At 42.1% G+C, this 20,283-nt stretch overlaps 1 protein-coding gene across 4 annotated transcripts in view; it reads left to right on the top strand.

Annotated features, from left to right (window-relative positions):
* Positions 1 to 20,283, top strand: part of WNK2 (WNK lysine deficient protein kinase 2) — a 179,158-nt gene that overhangs the window by 40,030 nt on the left and 118,845 nt on the right. Inside the window, exons 1-2 of one of the 4 annotated variants that reach the window (XM_080606494.1) lie at positions 5,121 to 5,141; positions 20,074 to 20,226. The exons of 1 other annotated variant lie outside the window; for it this stretch is intronic. In XM_080606494.1, the coding sequence (XP_080462620.1) occupies positions 5,136 to 5,141; positions 20,074 to 20,226 (159 nt within the window). In that variant the 5' untranslated portion in view covers positions 5,121 to 5,135. Of the gene's footprint in view, positions 1 to 5,120; positions 5,142 to 20,073; positions 20,227 to 20,283 lie in introns of those variants that run through there. 2 more of the 4 variants (XM_080606492.1, XM_080606484.1) reach the window with 2 other exon arrangements.

Below are 20,283 nucleotides of genomic sequence, written 5' to 3'. Positions count from 1 at the left end.
ACTCCTTTAATAAGGCAGAATAAGAAGAGGAGTATAGGAAGCTAATAAGTCTAAGGTCCCCTGAGATGCCAGGCACCCTGCGTTCGTGCAGCACTGGACAGAGCCCAGATGGATTTTCCCCCAGCACACCATGCAGAGCAGTGCAGCCCCTGCCTGTGGAGAGAAGCTCTCTTGGGCATTCTAGCCAGTATATGATTTCTGTACAATAAAACAGCTCTATTCCTACAGGATGTTCTCATGAGAACTTCTTGTAGCACTTTTAGGTGAGGGCGAGGCCAGACAAGTGTGTAATTAGCAGCAGCATGTGGCAGCAGCTGGCAGGCTCCTCTGCTACGAAGAGTGGGGCTGAGTTTATCCCGAATCCAAGGGATTTGTGCAGCACAGCACTGCCTGCACCCACTCAGGTTAAACCCATGTACATCACTAACTCCTGAACCTGCAATGGTCTCTCGGTCAGGATCAATGCTTTACACCCCTTGATCCACTCACAGTTTATCTTTCCCAAAGCTATGGTAAGTTACAGATTACATTAACTGCATATAGGCTTCTCAAGCTCAAAGTATGAGGCCCAGCAGAGCAAACTCGGCCTGTTCAAGATCGTTGACTCCTCCATACAATGTCTTTCTTCTGAAAGGCTCCAATACAGTTACAGTGTGACACTGCAAGTGAAAAATCCATCTTAACATCTTTCGCTTAACGTCAGCTGCACAGAGCTCCATAGCCTACCTGCCTTACTCATCATTTCACACAGAACAAGCATGGAGAAATCCTGCAATAGGGCTGCCCCCCATCTGCTGCCCCCCCAACTCAACGAAACCAAACAAACACACACACACACAAAAACAATAAAATGTAAAGATGTGGTATGGCTTGGTAATCAGAGTGCCACTCCTGAGAGTATCCAGCACCAGCAGGCTTGTTGCTAGGCAAAAGCACAAAGGACTGCTGTAATAATGCTCCGAAGAGGAGCCTGTAGATTCAATTTTAAGAAAGCAGTTGAATTTCAGTAGAGACATTTACATATTTTGTTTGTAGGGCTGCTGTTTGATATTAATTTTGAAAGAGATCTATAATTTGCCTTGCCTGACTCTGGTGTTTTAACTATTGCCTGGCATTACATTTTTCCCCACAGCAATTAACATACATAACATTTCCCGTTTCTTTGGATTTTATGAAGATGATTGCTTTCAATATGATTACTGTGCCGTGTTTTTTCACAGTGAATATGTTCATCATCTTACAGAGTTAAACATGTGTTATTAAAATGTAATAACAGTAACATCATGGAGTTATAATTACATTATAAAACCATTATCTGCACAAAATAATGGTACTTGAGGGACATGGTGAAGTGTACAGGTTTTTGCATCTTGAGGTTGTTTTACCACCACAACCGTGTCTTTCTTTCTAGGAATGTCATGAGAGTTTTGCAGTGCTTAAATAGTGATGTGTAATAATAAGAAATCTTGAAAGGTAGAACCTTATTAAACTCTGAGTGACTTAATTTGAGCAATTTGACCACCTTTTCTCAGTTATTGCTGGTGGCTGGAACCTCTTAACTGTTGAAGGAGTTAACCAGTAAATGAATCTATGTTTGTACCCTGTACATGCATGCATATATAGACAACATGTATGTGTATGTGGGTGTAAATCCACCTGCAATACAGCCCTGTTAAGTGACTGGATGTCACCAGATTTTTTTGTTTCATTTTTCTCAGTGAGAGAGACACATGGTAAAATCCTAATGCTGTCCCCTTACTAGCTGACCTTACTAGAGCTAGAATTTCAAACCAGGGATTTTAGCCCCCAGGCCAAAAGAAATATATTTTTTTAAATAAATAAATAAAAATCCCAACATTAGAAATTTAAGTAAGAATATATTTTTAAGATTGTTTATATATATTTTATATATATATATGTTTATATGTTTATATTGTTTATATATATTTTTAAGATTATTTTTAAGTGTGTGTGTGTGTGTGTGTTCAAAGTCTGTCTAGCTGAGTTGTACAAAAGTTGTATAGCAAGAAGAGGATAAAACTTTGATATTCTTTGTTGAAATTTGTCTCTTTTTTATAGAAGATCTGAAATGTGGATGATGTGCTGGCACATGCTGCATGCTCTACAGACACCGAGCAGTGTCTTATTTCCTTGGTAGTGGCTGGTCCATTACTTGCCGTAGTACATCCTGATATCCCATATAAATAGGCAGAATGAAAGGTATTTCATTTACATAGAGAATTAACGGCAGTAATTAGGAAATCAATGTATAAACTTCTTTATGTGAAAAGAAAAAAGTAACTGAAGACAAAATTAACTGCACATAATAGCATGAGTCAGATATCTCTAGGCAATTCCATAAGGATGGCTTCAGCATTTATATCACTTACCTCTGTGATGTCTCAGCCAGTTCTGGCATGCAGCTGAGGAAAGAATAGATTATTTTGCAACAAAATGAAGTTATTTGAAGAAATGTGGTCATTTAGTCATCTTTTTGTGTAGAGCTGGCTCAAAACTGATCTCAGCTGCTAGGCAAAGCTGGGCCTCAGGGAAGCTTCTGACAAAGGGGCTTGGGAGCGAGTCTGTGCCTTGCAATGGCCTGGGGACTGGGAATGCTGGGGCTGCTGCTGCTTTTCCTGCTTTACGAGCCTTCCTTGAGGGTGTCTGAAGACTTGATTAGCATCTCAGTCTGCTCTTCCCACAGCTCTTCCTCTGCAGCTGCTTCCCCTTCACATCCATATCCTTCATGCACCAGGCTAGCCTTAGGTGTGGGCAAACCCCTCAAAGGGAACGAACGCTGCGCCGCTTTGTAGTGCGGTGCCTCAGTAACTGCCTTCACTTAGAGCTGAGGCCGCTCCAACGCCTGAGTATTTATACAAAAATGTACGTTTGTGGCCTATTATCTTCACCATACTTAGACAGGAGTTGCCCACAGCCATTGGTACCATGGAGCCTTGCTGCAAGGCTTGTAGGATAGCTTTCAGGCCATGATGCAAGTTTGCAACAGATTGCATCAGCCAGCATTACACATCGATATAACCCCGGCAGAAGCCATCAGCAGAGAGAAGGAAGCAATCTGGCAGCAACTGAGTTAGCACGGAGTGAAACGTGGGTATCAGGCCAACTTGGAGGGCTGGAGTAACACACTGACATAACATGAGTTCATCTCTTCTGCAGTTTGTAAGGAAAGGAGAGAAAAAATGGTGGCCAAAGTATCCAGAGAGGCAAAAGCAAATGAGGAAAGACCAGTTTCTGCCATTCAACATGATGTCAGTGGTACTGCCTTGCAGAAAATCCTGTGTAAGACTTGAACAAACTGGGTGCACGTGAACATCCCAAATCTTTTAACTGCTTTGCAATGTACAGTATTCAAAGTCACCGCTGCACCGAGTAGTTGTAAGGCAAAATGTCTTCCTTTTTGTTACGAGCAGTGTCTTTCAGAAGAACAAACTCTTGCTCCTTGTCACACGAAGTGTTTGTAGGCTTGTCGTGTTTCTTCTTGCCTGTGGCTTTGAGCTGTGACGCAGCAACGTACGGCACAAGGCAGGAGTGCTGCACTGGGGTTTCGCTCAATAGCTAGCAGCATATAAATTACTTGTGCAAAAGTGTTGATGCAGGCAGTTTTTTCAGACATCTATTTACTTTAGCCTCAAGCTTTCTGACCTTACTTCCACCTTCCAACACATAATATCATTTTTTGTTCATTCTTTCCCATTGGTAGGAGCTGGGCAAAAAAATCTAAACTATGCCACTGTTCTGTGTGTGTACTATTTCTTGCATGTCTGAAAGAATACTCCTTGCAATCTTCACAAAATCTAACTGATATCTGAGGCTAAAACCACTCCCGTTGTTGAAAATATGATGTATTATGACATACAGAGCTTACGATGATCTCATCTAGGCACAGGCAAGTGTACTGTGCTTAAAAATGGCCTCTTATTCAGTGGGAAGCACCAGAAGGTGACTGCTGCTGAAGGTGAACACCCACCAGACATGGCCGGGCTGTGAGGCTGTCCGCGGGCCCAGCTCAGTGCGCCAGGTGCCCCGCTCCCATGCGAGCCTCGTGCCCGGTGCACTCGCCTTCGCACCGCTTGGTCTGCTGCTCTGTGCCCTCAGGGCTCTGTGCTCCCTGCAGGCATGGCAGCAGGCTCACAGCTGGTGCGAGGCGGCACGCTCTGCTGCACTGCTTGAGGATGTGGCCTTGTATTTGTATTTCTGATTTAGAAATTGGAGGTGTTTGAGGAGGCCAGCCCCAGACTGTTTGGGCTTGGTTTTTTTTTTTCCTTACAGTTATTATCAGCTGAACGTATGCAAGTTTAAAGCATTTTTTTCTTCTCCAGTGACTCACACTCTGTGAAACATGGTCTGTAATTATGTTCTCCCTTGGTTTTCACAGTGTCTAAGCATTCCTATTACATTTGTCTAATGCTTGTACTATTTCTTCCGCCTCTTTTTAATTTTTATTTTAAGCCTATGACTAAGGGAAACAATTTAAAAACCCATTACAGTGTTGTCCTTGATGATGTATTCATCAGAGAATGGCTCATAATGCTCTCCTAGGACTGAAATTATTGGGTATCTTCAAAGCTCAGCTGACAGAAACCAACCAAGCGAGGGAATTAGCCTGATCTATGAGATAGAACAAATTCCTTTCTGCATTTGCCAAAACATAATAGAAAGGACCATTGTTAGTGTGAGGGAATCATCTTCTGCTAAGGCCCTGGCCATTGGCCTGCATTGTGAAACGTGGATTATCCACCACCGGAGGTCTTTTAAGAACAGGCTGGAACAACGTGTAACTTGGCAGGAGCATGATATGCCTTGAGGAGCCTGCCTCAGAGCACCGGGCTGGAGAGATGACCTCCCTTAAAGTGCTTTTTTTCCCTACCACTCCAATATAGTTGTCTTTTTTTTCGTACTTGACAGGCAATACAGATGTGAATGTCTGGGTAGCTAAGCAACATGTCTTCAACTACACCTCAAGGTTTGCCTCCAAAAGTCACTTTTTCCATTTTTGTCTCAGAAAACATAGAACTTGAGGCTGGCTCAGAACCTGGAGGAATGCTGCAGAATGGGCAAGGACTGCGCAGTTCCTATGGGAGTGTGGAGGAAAATGAAGAGCATGTGCTGTTCTCATGAAGGTATACTCCTGAGGCCCCCAAATCCCTGTTTCAAAGCTTAGTCACAGACACCAGTTGAGCAGGTCAGTCAGGAGGCCTTGGCTTGCAGAGAACACAAAGGGAGCACAGAGCGATCTAGCTAGGTTCCAGGTGGATGCTCTGGCATCCATTTCAATTTCTTTTGAATCTGTGGTTTACAAACCTTGAAAGAGTTGGTCCAGATCAAGAAAATTAATCTGAATTCAGGTTTCTAGTAAAACCTGGTGCAATTCTTCAAATCTATTACATGCCTCCATAATCTTTTGAGTTCACACTAAAAATGGAATGTATTTGCTTTGAAAAAAATTAGGAGAAACTTTTATTAAAATCTGTTCTAATTCAATTTAAAGCCTTTTAGATTCTTAAAATAACATATTGACCTAAAGTTGGATGGGGCCTCATTTTGCTTGGGAATTGCAACATCTGAAGTGGTTGATGTTGTGCTGTTACTGTAGTGCTTTGCTTGAATACGTTCTGTCTGACACGGACAAACCCTACTAAGCTGTGATGCATCAGAAGTTATGATGCAAAAGCTTTCTCTTTTCTTTTTTTTTTGCATTGTTAATCACAGTCCAAACAAGCATAGCTATCAAATCCCTCTTCGTTTTGTTTCTCTTTTTGTTTGGGAAGCAAGAATCTGTCAGCAGCAAAGTGATATAATTGATACTAACACAAAGGAATGCTCAGCCATGAAGCTTCACTTGTGCTCTCTGTGTGGCCTCTCGAGGGTCAGAGATTTAGCATGAAAGGAGAGCCCAGTCTCTAAAAACAGGAATTGCTGGTCAGGGTATAGGTGTCTAACCAAAGAATATCTAGAGCAGCATCAGGCATTGCCAGGCTCATAGTGTGTTAACTTAGAGTAAATATGGCTTTTTATCTGTTTCTTCTTCTGTTATCTTTTAGTGCAGATGGCCAGTCTGTAACCCTTGCTCTGTAGCATGCCTGAGCAGAACAGCTAGGACAGAGGGGTTCCCCTGCCACTTAGCCCAAATGCATGAGATCTTCCTTCCCTTTCAAGGCAAAACCCAAAGGGTTTTTCTCTTAAGCAATTTGTAGTTAGTAGTTGCACAAAGCTGTTTTATCCAGAAGTGATTACATTCTTTGATTTCTTGAATCATTTGGAGTACTCTAGAAATGTCATAGCATTCAGTGAAAACTGCTGACAGCCCTTCATATCCTTAATGGGGTATCCCATTGTTGTTAAAAATGTATTCAGGGTAAAATAATGAAATGAAAATAGGCAGAATGTCTCTCTAGTCTAAATGTAACCAAAAATCCTTGCATATTTTTAAATCAAAACAGCTTTGCTGTCTTGTGTATACTAATACAATCTTAATAACAATAAATAAGAGAGCATTCTTAAAATTCAATTTATCAGCAGTTATTTGGTTACTTGGCTTGATATGATTGATAATGGTTGTGATGAAAGAAATCTTAAAGTTTCCAGCCCAAAAGTAACAGAACTGGGCAGTCAGTGCCATTAGACTTTTCTTCCTCCATGTTTGTATGAAGATATTTTTATCCTATCATGGTTTTGAATAACATTTTTCAGGTCTATCTGAAATCCTGTATGAGTAGTGCAGCTCCCAGAAAAGGCAATGGACCAGGTTAAGCACTGATGTCATTTCACACATACAGCAACCTCATCGAACTGGCACATATGTTATTCAGCTATTTTATAAATTGAATTCAGAAAATGTTGAAGGGAGTATCCAGGCAGAGGAAGCCTAGCTAACAAATTCCCTCAAACAAAACTTACCTCACAACTCAGCTGTAATATATGATGGAGATTGCTCTCTGATAATCTTATCTGTTAAGTCTTGCCATTGGGTTGCAATGTGAAATGAAGGAAGAATCTCTTACTGCAGAAAAAAGGTGTGAAGAATGTTAATATGAGTTATGAATAAAGCTGCACACCATTATAAGCCACAATGAAAATATACAACGAAGTGGAAACTGGCTGAAAGCAGAACAGTGTTAAAAACTGGTGCCTTGTATACTTAATTTATATTATTTACATCCTAATGTGTTTTTTGAACAGTGTGAATTGTTCTCCAGCTCTAGCAGAAAACAACAGCTGTCTGTGCTAGCACTCGGACTGTCTATTAGCTAAGGTACATCCTTTTTGCTAGTGGAAATAGTGTCCCAGTGTAAAGCTTGAGCAAAGGTTTTATTGCTCCACATGGGTTTCCCTGCTGGATTTCCTTATTTTACTGGATCTGAAGCTGTTCTTTCCTGCCATTATGTTCATTAACTTCACTTCCAGAACAAGTAGCTGGAACCATGTTTCCCTATAAAATGACAATACTTGGCAAAAAGGTTGCAAGACCATGCTGTATCTTCCTTTAGCTGTTGGCTCACGGTTATTTTACATGATAGTGAAGAACAGCCAGCCAACTAATGATCTAAAATCAATGCATGCTTTAAACGGGCCACATCCTATGCTCTGGTGTAATAAGTATAGATCAGTGAAGAATAAACCCATTGCATGAGTGACAGAAGTCTGTATAACATTCTCTTTCTGTTGTTTCATGATAGGCAGCTTTGCAAATGATTTCAGAAGTGCAGAGATATGACAGTGTTTGTTGTCATGCTCGATTTTATTATAGATATTAAGGTCTTGGATGCCTTGAAATATTATGTTCTTTAGCAAGGAAAATGCCTCTGCTATGCTGCTGAAAGCTTGCTCTGTGCAATATGTTTCCACCAGAGATGATGTTTGAACCACCCAAGTGGAACAAGTGAAGAAAAAAAGAAAAAAACTCTAACAGAAAGAGCAGGTGCCTTTGCAGAGTTTAGGCTGGCAGCCTGGATTGTAGGATGTGGGCAGGAGGGAATCCTGGGCCCAGCCTAGGAGGGTCTGTCCCAGGGCGAGTGTGAGGTGGTGTCTGCCCTTCTCTCTGCCCCAAAGAGACCACTCAGCTCTGCTACCCTGTGGGGTGCCCAGTCTGTGCGATATGTGAAGGGATGCGTGCCTGCTGCACCACATTTACTCATTAGGGCCGTTCGTGGTGGGGCATTCCTTACAGACTCGGGTCCCAGGAGGTTCTGCAACCGGGAGCCAGTTCCTGTAGGTTATTTGCCAGGTGGCAGCCTTATGCAGGAATCGACCAGGCCCTGCATCTGAAACCGGCTGTGCGATTTGGAGTCACAGGAGTCAACTAGGCTAGAGGAGATGAACTGCTAAGCCTCTCCCAGAGCTAGCATCCGAAATGTGTGTAATAGGACTTCCAGAGACTAGTTAGTTACAAATGATGCCTGCTTCCAATTTTCCTCCAGTGAGCACATGCTTCTCAGAGTGCTCAATTAATTTTCATCACAGCAATCCATTGGCTTTGGGAGGCTGGATTACATCCATATAGAGATTAACTTTAGGCTGCTGTATTTGTTTTAACCAATTTTCCTAATGAAACTGCAAGCTCACTGATGTTCATTTATGTTGTAATTAGTAACAGCTAAATATTAGATACATAGAAAAGCTCTGCTCAAATTCCAGGCATGATAACTTGCAGAAGTCTCCCCAAAACAGAGCCTGCACTATCTGGAGCAAGTCCTTGGCATTTAATCAGTTTAAAGAAGGTGGTTTGTGCAGTTGTTGTTAATTATTTCTGCTTCTCTTGGGGGTCAAAATCTGATAGAATGCAGAACTTCCAAAATGAATGAGAAGGAGAGAATTCACTTCTTGAATATCGAAGTATATCTTTGACCTTTTTTTTGTAGGAACTTTCAGTTGTTAATTTCTTCAAACCAATTCACCCATCTCCATCTGTCTTAAAATGCCTTCAGAAGAATGGGCATATTCATTTTAGCAACAATAGTAGTTTCCAAATTTATAAAATCTCTTAAGAATGGTTGCTAATGATCATTGTCTGGAATAGTAGAAATTATAGAAGCCACTAAAACACTGAGGGCAAGGAAATAAAAGTTGAATATCTCACATTTAAGAGTTTTTAAGAAGAAATTTAGTTTAAAAGATAAGGATCCTACCTGCAGATTTAGAAAGACTGAAAACCCAAGTATTTCAGATAATGCTAAACAACCTAGGCACCTTGTTGATGTGATTTAGGGGTGTTAAAAATAAGCAACAGTGGAAAAGAAACTTGAAGTACCTATAGACATTGCCAGGATGAAAGTTAGAGAAGCTGATCAGAAGGTGTTGGTAGCCATCTCATAAAGTGTTAGAGCATGGCTACTGATCTAGATAAATAACACCGCAAATGTAAGCATGTGATGTTTGAAATCAACATCACACCCTCACCTGAAGCACAACATTCAGTTCTGGTGGCAAAAGGATTTTAGAAATGAAAATCACTGAGAAAAGTATTGAAGAGATGAGTCAGAAGAATGATAGGCATGGAGAATATGAGTAAGAGAGGATGTAATAAATATGCTTAGGTAAATAATGAGAAATCTTGCACCTCTATGTACTTTTATTGCAAGAGCAAGCATTTTAAATCAAAAGGCGTAAAATCTGATGTATTGGGCAATGTTTCACTGAGGAGCCACTTGTCTTGGGACTCTGCTTATTTTCTGGGTAAATGTATTGAGCACTAGAAAAAAGGGAAAAAGTCCTCTAAAATTTGTTTGCGCTGGCGTGAATGATTGTCATCCTCAGGAATTTATTTCTTAAATCTGGAGCAGGCCCTGGGGAACTGCAAATATCTGAAAGGTTTTCTAGGCACCATATGGTGGTTATGAAAGGATCCAACACAGGCCTAGTTTTGAGTCAGAAGAATGGAAATGAGGAGGGCTAGATCTTGGAAGGCAGCATGTTCCTGATTATGAAACCAAATGTGGTAGACAGACTTAAGCCCTCTACACTTCAGCAACACTTGCCCTATGTCTATTTATAATTCATTTTGCTAGAGGGACGTTATTTGAGTGAGAAAATACTCTTCCGCTCCAGCTTGGGAGTGAAGAAACTGTTATGACAAAAGAAAAGCAAACAGGACTATTTCAGGTGTCTGTAAGAGGCCCTGAATACAGCCGTATACTTGCAAGAGATCCTTGCCTTGGCTGTTTTGTTCCCCGTGCTCTGAGAGTGGTGTCTGTTACCCAGCTTCTTCCCAAACAGGCAGCTCTGCAAAGCTTGCATTGTGTTGTTCCTTGATAAAACAAAGCTTGATAGTGTGTGAACACCTACGCAAATGCAGGTAAAGCATTTTAGAGGTTGTTGTTTAAAGCAGAGCAAGTTCTTTTTGGACATCTGCCTTGCGCTGGAGGATTAATTTCTCCGTGATCTCCTCCCACCCTGTGTTGGAGAGACGCTGCAATAATGTTTTGCTTGTCCTGGCAGGGTCCCTCTCATGGCATTCCCAGCACCTCATTTCCCTTTGTTGCTGTTCCAGCTCTAGGAGTCCCCCTAGTCAGTGCTGTTGTGTTTGGGAAGGATCTGTTTTAACTGTCCACATCCCTCATCGCAGGTCAGAACCTGCTGGGGCTTTTGTTTTATGATAACAATAGAAGTGCTGCAAAGCATCAGTTGTTTGTCCGTGACATTCCTCCGATAAGCTTGTGCCCTCTCCCCTGTCAAGCAAAACAGGAATATGAGGGAGTGAGAGCCGTAATCTCAGCTGTGCCTGCACAGCCAGGGGTCCTGGAGAGCCCCCCAGCCCCTTGCTCCCAGCAGCAGCCTGGCTCCACTGAGGTTGCTGACGACCTCCTTGGGCACCTTGCAGCACAAAGGTTTCATCCTGCTCTTCACACGGACCAAAGCTTCCTCCTGAGTACCGCTGGTGGCTCCTGGCTCTTTGTAATGTCCTCCAACCGTGTAGAGCAAGAGCAAGGCCTGCAGCTCTGGGAATTCTTTGTACAAAAGCAAACGTCCAGGAATGTTTTCAGGTTGGCTTTGCCTCCTTTGCACCAGCAGCAGGCTTCAAAGAGGACCCCAGGAAGAGGCTCTTCCAGGAAAGTGGCGTACAGCACACCGCTGTGGGCTGGCAAGTGGTGAGCATGTGGCTCCGCGAGCTCAGCCTGCTTCTTTCAGGCTACCGGTGCCTGTGTGAGGGAGCCAAGGGGAGGGAGGAAGAGTGCTCATTCATTCTCAGTGTTGTTTAGCAAAAAAAAAATACTTGTCTGGCACATTGGGAAAATGCATGTCCAAGCAGAGGTGATTTTCTTGCTGCGAGAGAGTCCCTGATGTCTATTGCATTAACTCATTTATTTCCTTGGTACAAATAATCTTCAGGGCAACCAGGTATATTTAAATAGATATCACTGGAATCATTTATTTTTCCAGTGATCCTATTTAGTAATTAATCCAAATGGATCTGTACCCGATAGCAGGATTTGGTACAGAATAGCTAATCCCACTGGAAAAACTGGGAAATCAGCAGGAAGAGGTGACTTGAACTGCCAGGATTTCAGTGCAGGGAACAGAGGTGTGTTTTTGTTCCCCTGTGGTGCAGATCAGGGATGTCCATTCACTGAGCACAGATACTGTTTCAATTACTTATTGAAGTTGGACTCCATTGCTAGAACTAGAATAACATTTTAGAAAATATAAATGCTTAAACAAAAGAGCTTGAAGAATTCCCTGCTGAGGTATTACTTTACTGCCTTCTATAGAGCAATTCTGCCTCATGAAATGAAATCACAAAGATCCAGCAGTAGCTGGAGAGCATGCAAAAGGGAAGAATGAGGATTTTGCTTTAAAATTAAAAAAAAAAAAAAAGGACAAAACCCCCTATATTTTTGTAACTGGTTTTCATTAGATTTTTTAGCAAATAATATTTGGAAGTCTGAAAATAACTTTGATGTAAATTGAATTAATTTATATAACAACATAAGTGAAAAGTTGTACAAAGTATTTTATTTTTCAAGTTTGTTCAAACTTGTAAAAAATGCACTAAAGATTTCCATGTTCAGTTGTCCAAAGCTGCCAAAAATTAACTGCAGGGCCCCTCTGATCCACTGATGTGTAGTCAGAAAGTCTTATGTTTTAGCTACTTTTCCAGCTTATAATATGGACTTTGGTTTTGTTGCACCATGCCCTTGTTTACAGCAGCATGTAAAAAACCAAAAATGGTATTAAAATACTATATTTGAAAATGAAGCAGATCGTTTTTAAAGTGGAAGTAAGTTATTGAAAAGCCATTTGCACACAGGAATAGCAGAAGCATGAATTCTCCTGCCCGCTGTAAATGTCAGGCAGTAATGCCTCCTGAAGGCCCTGTCAGGAAGGAGGGAAGGCCAGCTGAAAACCAGGCGTCCTCGTGCAGCCCCACTGCTGCTTTCCGTGGTGGTTTCCACCATTCAACACGATGCCAGGCTTTAACTTATGCCCTTTGGAAGTTAACACTCCTGGCAGTTTAGGCTGTATGTTCTAAATTTCCTGAGCTGGTTGTCCAAGAGGGTATTTCACCCGTAGGAGAGAGCAGGACTAGTGGCTTGGGTGGAAGCTGGAGCGAAACGCGGGCTCGGTTCAGCCGAGTGCTGAGCCACCTTCAGCTCCGGTTTGTCACAGAGCTGCTTGTTTGCTCTGTAGAAATTACCGCCCCGTTTACTGTTATTACATATCAATGCAATGAAAATCAGAGATTAACCTTTTTAGTATGCGCAGAAATACACCAGCCTCCCATTAATTTCCAGGGACATGCTAGCAGTTTCCTGAACCTTAAAAACCTGCTGCTAGGGCATTTCATCAAGAGAGCAACACACTACTTATTTTCCCTGTCTAATACAAATAAGCTTTGCCCAGTAAAAAAGGTGATTTTCAGGTGATGTCGATTGCTATAGCTAAGGACTGTGTTTGCAGTGTGTTGTCAGGCGGTACTGTCGGAAAACGCGACGCTCACTTTGGTCTCCACTAGCAACATGGATTTCTCCCTATCTAGTCATATTCTGACAGAAGCCCTAAAAGGTTATATATTGTCTTAGATGAAAATCTGGTAAGGACAACAATACTTACAGTTATGGAAGTAGCATAGATGCTGAAGTCTTTGAAGACCTGGCATCCTTTTCAGGAGGGTAATGAAGAAATTAACAAGACTGCCTTAAAGGCAGCCATTCTTGTGCTCAGGACAGAACATGCAATGCACACCGCTTGAAATAATCAGTGACTCAGCAGCTGGGCTTGCCTGTCCCAGGGTGGTGGACTCACAAGCCATTGATCTACCATCATTCATCTACCTCCCTCTTCCTCTGTCCCTGGGGTTGCACCCAAGATGAATATGTCCTGGTATACACTGGTTCTGTATGTACTAGCTCTGTACCACTGTGGAGATTTGCCCTACACATATTTCTATACGTGTGGGGGATACGTGTTATTTACCAAGTTTCTCAGAGCTTGGATGTTAGCCTCTAAGGGAAAGCATCTTTCACAGGGAATGGACACGGAGGGTCCAGGTGAGGACCAACTGAATCCTGCTGAGGCTTTTCCTAACTCGGCTTCATTCTCAGGTAATGGAATGTCATTAAGCCCTCCAGTGAAAGGATGGTAATGGTCATGTAATTTAGCCTGTATCAGGAAAAGAATTTAGGGTGTTGGAAAAAAACGTATTTAAAACTGTTCTAATTTCCAAATCCACTGATTCTTGAATTAAACATTCTGTGCTATTTTTTTTTCATGTTGATATTATCTTGTAGTTGGGAAGCTATTATTGGAATTCCACTCTAATCTGTCCATTCAATTATTTTGGCTTTGTGTACTCCTTATGACCTTTTTAATATTCTGTCATTTGACTGACTGCCTATTCTCATTCTTTTTACTATTTACGGTTTTACAGCCCCATGGGGAAGGAATAACTACACTGACTATTAATGAAAATGTAGAATGCTGAAATGAGCAGAATGATGTCTCAAAATGCTACAGTGCAGTACGTTCATGAAGCCTACCAAGAACAGTAGCCTTGTTGCGATGGTAGCCCTCAGCCCTCCTCCCACTGAAGTTGCTGGGTGTTTTACCCTTGTCTCATGAATCTGCAGAGAGCAGAGGCAGCATTGAAGAGCTGTTCCAACAAAAAATCTAACATGATCATGTCAAATTGTTAAAAAAAAAAAAGGGGGGGGGAAATTATGAATCTGTGTTGCTGATTTTTTTTTTCCTTCAAGTTCACAGGTTTTTTAGAGCAACACAGAGTGCAAGCAATAAGAAATGGAGAGTTAAGGTGTGAAAGTAAGTAAGAACAAGAATCTCTGCAAAAAACAGGATCAGGGAACTAAGTGTATGTGCCTGGTCAGCAACACTGAGCTCAAAAGATACACTTGGACTTTCAGTGTGATTTTTGTATTATGGCAGAGCAGTATCAAGTATAGGGCACAGTAGGAAGGAAAAGTGGCAGAGCCCTTTGGCCTGTCTCTCACAGGCTCACAATAGCATTAAGGCTGTAAGTTGTATAGGGCTGAAGCAGCCCACGGGCTGCTGAGGATAAAATAGTCCGTCAGGAACAGCTACAGGGACTCCATGGTACTGAAAGACTGCAAAGTGCCAGAGACACCTCGCCCAGCTCCTGTGGGCTGGCTGGTGGAGCTTCAAGTTCTGTCCTATTTTGAATAGTTTATTTTAGAAGAGCCAAATGTTACCAGAATTTGGAAGAAGACATGTAATGGCAATGTTGTATACGTAATGGTAATGTAATGGTAATGTTGTATACACAGCCGAAATCCAGGTGATGGATTTAAAGCAGAGAATTAATAGTATGTATGATAGCAGACAATTGTGAATTTATGAAGCTAAGGTTTATGAAGAATGTCCTTTAAGCCTGTCTGAATGAAATAGGGCAGATACTTGCATACTTAAGGAAGCAGAGAATGAACTTGAGCTTATAGTAGAGCGTGATTTTTTTTTTCTAGCTGTTGCATTACAGTAGCTTTGATAAGATGCGCAGGGCTATTTTTCATTTGATTGTTTTGCATGTGGCAAAGAATAGAAGCTATAACACGCATAGTTAACATCTGAAAAGCATGTACAAAGGAACCAAATACTGGAGAAAATGTGGGCTTCAGCCAAAGGGAGAAACTGACCTTATACCATGAGCTATCTCCATTGTTTTTAGACTCTGATTTTCTCACACGTGCACTTGCATAGTGTACCTTGTTAAGTATATGTTTGAAGGTTACTTTTGCACACTTGCGTGCTTCGTATCCTGGTAAAGATAGTATGGTAGGCAACAGGATGAACCATGTAAAATCACAGGCCAGAATTAAAACAGGGTCCTCCAGTGCTTAGTGCTGTTGTTGTATTGTGTGCCATGGAGCAAGCGACTACTGGGCATGACGTAGCACGAGATGAAAAAGGCATGCTTTTGATTGACTTTGTAAAGAGTATGGGAAGCAGTGCTGAAAGAAGGCCTCTACGCTTGTAATGGGAAATTTGTGATCAGAAATGGCATGGTTTATATCCTTCTTCTGTATTTCTAATTGTATTGTTGTCTGATCTAATTGAAAGCCTAAAGGCTTCTTGCTGGGTGAAAATTGCATGGGGAAATAGAATCTAGATAAGATGCCTGTCATCTTAATATCAAAGCACTTGAGTCCGGGGTAAAAATGGCAGATTTTTGTTTTAGGAGAAGAAAGACCTTTTCCTTCTGCTGGATTCCGTGAACAACGTGATTCAAAATATCCTGTATCATTGGACTGCAGAGAATCAGAGTCAATTAGGTTTCAAAAACATGGCCATCGTGAGGTGTAACTATTTAACTGACTGAGACAAATCCCATATCTCAGCAATATAAATCTGCCCACCATTTCTTACTGTTTTCATCCCACAAAGGAAAAGCATGAAGTAACTGCAAGCATTGTTCTCCAGCACCTTTTTTGTATTTACCTGGAGTTCACAGAGACAGTTGGAAATAACTGGTTCCAGGTATTTCTGCCACAACTCTTGACTTTCTGGCAAAGCTGCTGGATAATCGGCACGAAACTGAAAGTGCCTTGTTGCAAAGATTTTTGATTGAGAAGTATCATATTTTAAATTTGTTTTACCCAAATTAATTAACACCATATATCAGAGCATTTTAAATGGTAACAAGTAAAGTCACTGGGACCTCTTAATTGGACAGGCGAAGTGGAAGTCTAATGCAGCACATAGCCATGGGTAAAATGTTTAGACTACAAACCTCTCTGATTAATCTTTAGATTCAAGGCAAAAATAAATGTGTTTAGTAGCAGTCATCTTGGGATTGTCTTTGTGGATCACTGGAAAGAGAAGTGTGATGATAGATAGGTGAAATATATGACCAATGAAGTTAAGTGACAGATAGCAGTACAGAAGCCTGGTTAGGGCTGAAGCTCCTGAAGTATGAGGAAAGGCAGATATCTATAAATAAAGTACATAAGATGTGGAAGCTGATAAGGAGAGAGGACAGCGTGAAAAAATAAGCTCTGTAAGCCGAATGAAAACATATGGCTTAAGCTTTGGTTGTGTTCACTGCAGTCATCACTGTGAAAGTTATCTGAATATTTTCTTTGCCTAGCAAGAAGCAAAAATATCACTTTTATCCCCAAATTAACAGAATCGAGAAAACCACAGAATCTGCAGGAGTCCTTCTACAGCCCATTCCCCTGGGAGAGAAAGGGAGAGGGTGAGACACCCCTGACATTCAGCAAAGGAATCCAAGTTATGCCTGCTGTGTGCCAAGTCCAAATCTGTCTTGTGAGAATGTTACTGGATTGGTAACATTGAGCACCAAGGAATTTATGCTCTGAGAGCCACTGCCTCCCAAATGGTGGTGCCTGAGGGCAGATTGCAGGGGTCAGAGGGAAATGCATAGCCTCTCTCTCCTCCACCAGCCCCCAGAGCACAAGGACGACCCTTTTGCAAAGTTATTTGTGCTTTAAATGTCCCAATCAAAGAAAAAGAACTTGCGTCTTTATTAGCCAGTGGAACGAATCCCTTTTCTTCTGTAGGTGCTTGAATTCTCAAAGCAGTTGGATTGGGTTCACGTATCTTCTCACAGTGTGTGCTGGATTTTTTCTAAGCAATTTTCACTCCCACACAATGAGATAACATGAATGAGTCTGACTGCGGTGGTTGCTGATGAAGTCAGGTTAGTGTATGGAGTATATTCCCTCCTTCTGCAGCTCCTCCAGCATTGAGACCCCTTGGTTAGCAGACAGACCCAGACAAATTTTCCTATCTGTCAAGCACCTGTATTAGGGTGACTCCAGATCCTATCTAGACTCCTGCGGAGAGCTCTGTGCTGGGGGGTGATCCACCGCTGGTCTTACATTGCTCAGAGCAGCACCTGACAGACTCCAGAGTGCAGTTAACGTTAGGCACGTTCATTTAAAGGAGTGGGCTACTTTTTCTGTTGAAGTAAAGCAATTAAGAGGTATTCTGTGATATTACAGATTTATTTCTCAACACAGGAAGTTAAAAAAAATATGTGTAATGTTCTTTAGAGCATCTATAACTCAGTCTTGTGGCCTTCTGCTGAGGGATGTATTAAAGCAAATACCATATTTCAAAAATACTGACACTGTATTGTGTCAGCTGCGTAAGCTGTGCTTTTGCAGAGCTTTGTGGTTTTGCTTCACTAGTATGTTTTTACAGTAAATAAGTCAGACGGGCATCCCGAAAGAGCTCAGGTCTTACTCCCATACACTGCTCTGTGGAGTGTTTCCTAGCAATTTGCCTCCTGGTTAAGCCTGGCTAGAGGTTTCCTATAGCTATTAAATGGGATTAAAACCAAGCAAAGAGCAAATTGCACATTTTCTTCCCATAAAAGTGACTGCTATAAAAGATTGGTTTGGCAAGAAGCTGTCCCGAATCACACTGCCCTCATGTTCCACTAAGGCCACACATTAATGCATCCCAAGTGCCTGGAACAAGTTGATTTCCCTTTGTGATCTCCAGTGCTTGGCCTTGCATGTTCTAGAGAGCCGAGTGCCCCACGTCCTTACGTGGCCTGGGAGGACTGAACATCCCTTTGAAGCTCCACAAGTCCCCTGCTCCCTAAGGATCAGCCGTATCAGGCCGTGAGGCACAGTGCCCTGTTAGGAGGCTGTGTGATTTCTCCTTTTGATCCCTAAGCATCAATTTCTGCTCTCCTGTCACAGTGGAGGATCAGTTTGTGCTGCTTTTCTTCCGGGTGCCTTTCCTGGTTGCCAAGGAGACAGTGGCCTGCCTTTGCCTTACCAGCCAGGCTCTTGGGCCTGATTCTTCAAAGCAGCAGCCGGGGGATGTGTTTTCTCTCGAGCATGAAGTAATTCTCCAGGAGCAGGCCTCTCTACTTGCGCTGCCCTCTGACATTTCCCTCAGCATTAGAAAGCCCTGCCTGTGAGAGGGGGAATGGCCTGGGACAGAGACTGTGATGGCCCACATCTGGCCCTTCCTGGGGGAAGGAATCATTTGTCACCAGCTCCTGTCCATGCACCCATCAGCCCAAAGATTTTTTGCCAAGACTCAGTGACCTAGCACAACCTTTTCTATTACATTTTCCTTGGAAAAGAGATAAAGGAAAATATGGAAGGACGTGGCACAATAAACAAGATAGCATTGCATCTTCACTCTGACACAGAGTGGAGAAAGAGTGACAGATGGATGTGTGGCTGATACCTTTCTGCTTTTTGTGTCGTCCTTGGCCATCATCAAGTTCTCTGTCATTTCGTGGTCATGACGAAATTGTGTTCTAGGAAATTCTGCCCATCCCATCTTCCTTTCCTTCCTGCTTCCCCAAGCATATAAAAATCTGCTTTGATGAAAGTTTCTCTGTGTTTATTTCTGTGTGCAAGATGCAGTTCCTATTGTAGAAGGTGCTCTTGCTTGTTTGTACTGCTAGCCAGAGAAATGGTGGTGCTGTCCATAGCCCTACAAACACAGATGAAATAGCTCCATAGTTTGGAGAGTTTACACCTAAATGACATGAGATCCAGAAATGTTCAGGAGACAGATAATCTCCACAACAGTGAGCAAAAAGGAGATGCTTCTGCAGAGTTATGGAAGAACGCAGAGAATACGTATTACTAGACAAGGGTGGGTAGGTATTTTCGTATGTGAGACCAAAGTGGGAGACAGAAGCTGAACCTGGGAAAAGAAGATTGCTTTCTGTGCTACAATGGGTTGTGAAGGCAAGGGTGAAAACAGAGCTCAGCGACTAGTTTCAACAGAGAAACAGATACAATGCTGAAAGCATCACCACTTTTGGAATACATCCTAGACTAAGGACACATGTTGCTAGGAAACTTTTATATTAAAAGACATTCATCTTTAAACCTTGGGAACACAGTAACAGCTTTTCCTCTGTGCTAGGGAAGTTCTTTTAATGTCAGTCCTGACGTTACTTAGACAAGTAGTATGCAAAAGGAAGAAAAATACTGTGAATTGTCTTGGGCAAAGATTAAAAACTAAGATTATTTTTAGATAGCTTGCAGGGTTTAACTGAGCCTTAGTCATTCTGGTCTGACTAAAAAGAGACTGATAAACAGACATGATTGTGCTTTGTTTGATAAGATGTTTTATGGAATGAGAATCAAAATATGTGTGGAAAAAGTTTGTTAGCCCAACCCAAGTTGGTTTTGGTTAGCCCAACCCAGAAGATAACTTGGCTTGTGGCAAGATTTGATGGGCTACCATCTGGAGAGGAGGAGAGCTAACAAAATTCCTTCAGGTTATGGCATTCTCATCCACAGGCTTTCTGGCATTGCTTCCTCACTTCATAAAGGTTCTGTATACAAGTCTTGATAGCTTGTGTAAACTCTTCTAAAAAATCCCCAAGCAACAAATCTCTTGAGGCCAGTTTCTAATAATTTTGCTGATGTTAAAAACCTGCTTCCTGAGCAGAGAAATCCTGAGAACAGAGTGGAGCTATTTGTGGGGCTCTCTGCTGGAATGAGACATTCAAGTCTGGTTCTAGCAGTTCTTAGCCCTGATACTTTAAGGTTACCTATTTTTCTCATGTACTTTACCTGACATTTTATTCACTCTTTTTTCCCCACCTTTTTTTTTTAAAATCAGTTTTTCCTTCTCCCCTAGCCTGAGGAAGCTACCTCCGAGCACCGTGTGACTGATCCGATTACAAGCCAGCATCCTGAGATGCCTGATGGTTGCAGTGGCAACTTCAGCACCTCCCTCCCCCTGCTGCCATGCTCTCCGTTGTGCGGGCTCAGCTGCCTGGGGAATTGCATGGTAAACAAAAGTTACTGCTTTTGTTCTCATACTGTACTCTCTACTCTCTCCCTCTAT

This window comes from Anser brachyrhynchus (genome assembly GCF_964034855.1).
Source record: "Anser brachyrhynchus genome assembly, chromosome: 10".
Lineage (NCBI taxonomy): Eukaryota > Metazoa > Chordata > Aves > Anseriformes > Anatidae > Anser > Anser brachyrhynchus.
This window is presented reverse-complemented; position numbering and strand designations above follow the sequence as displayed.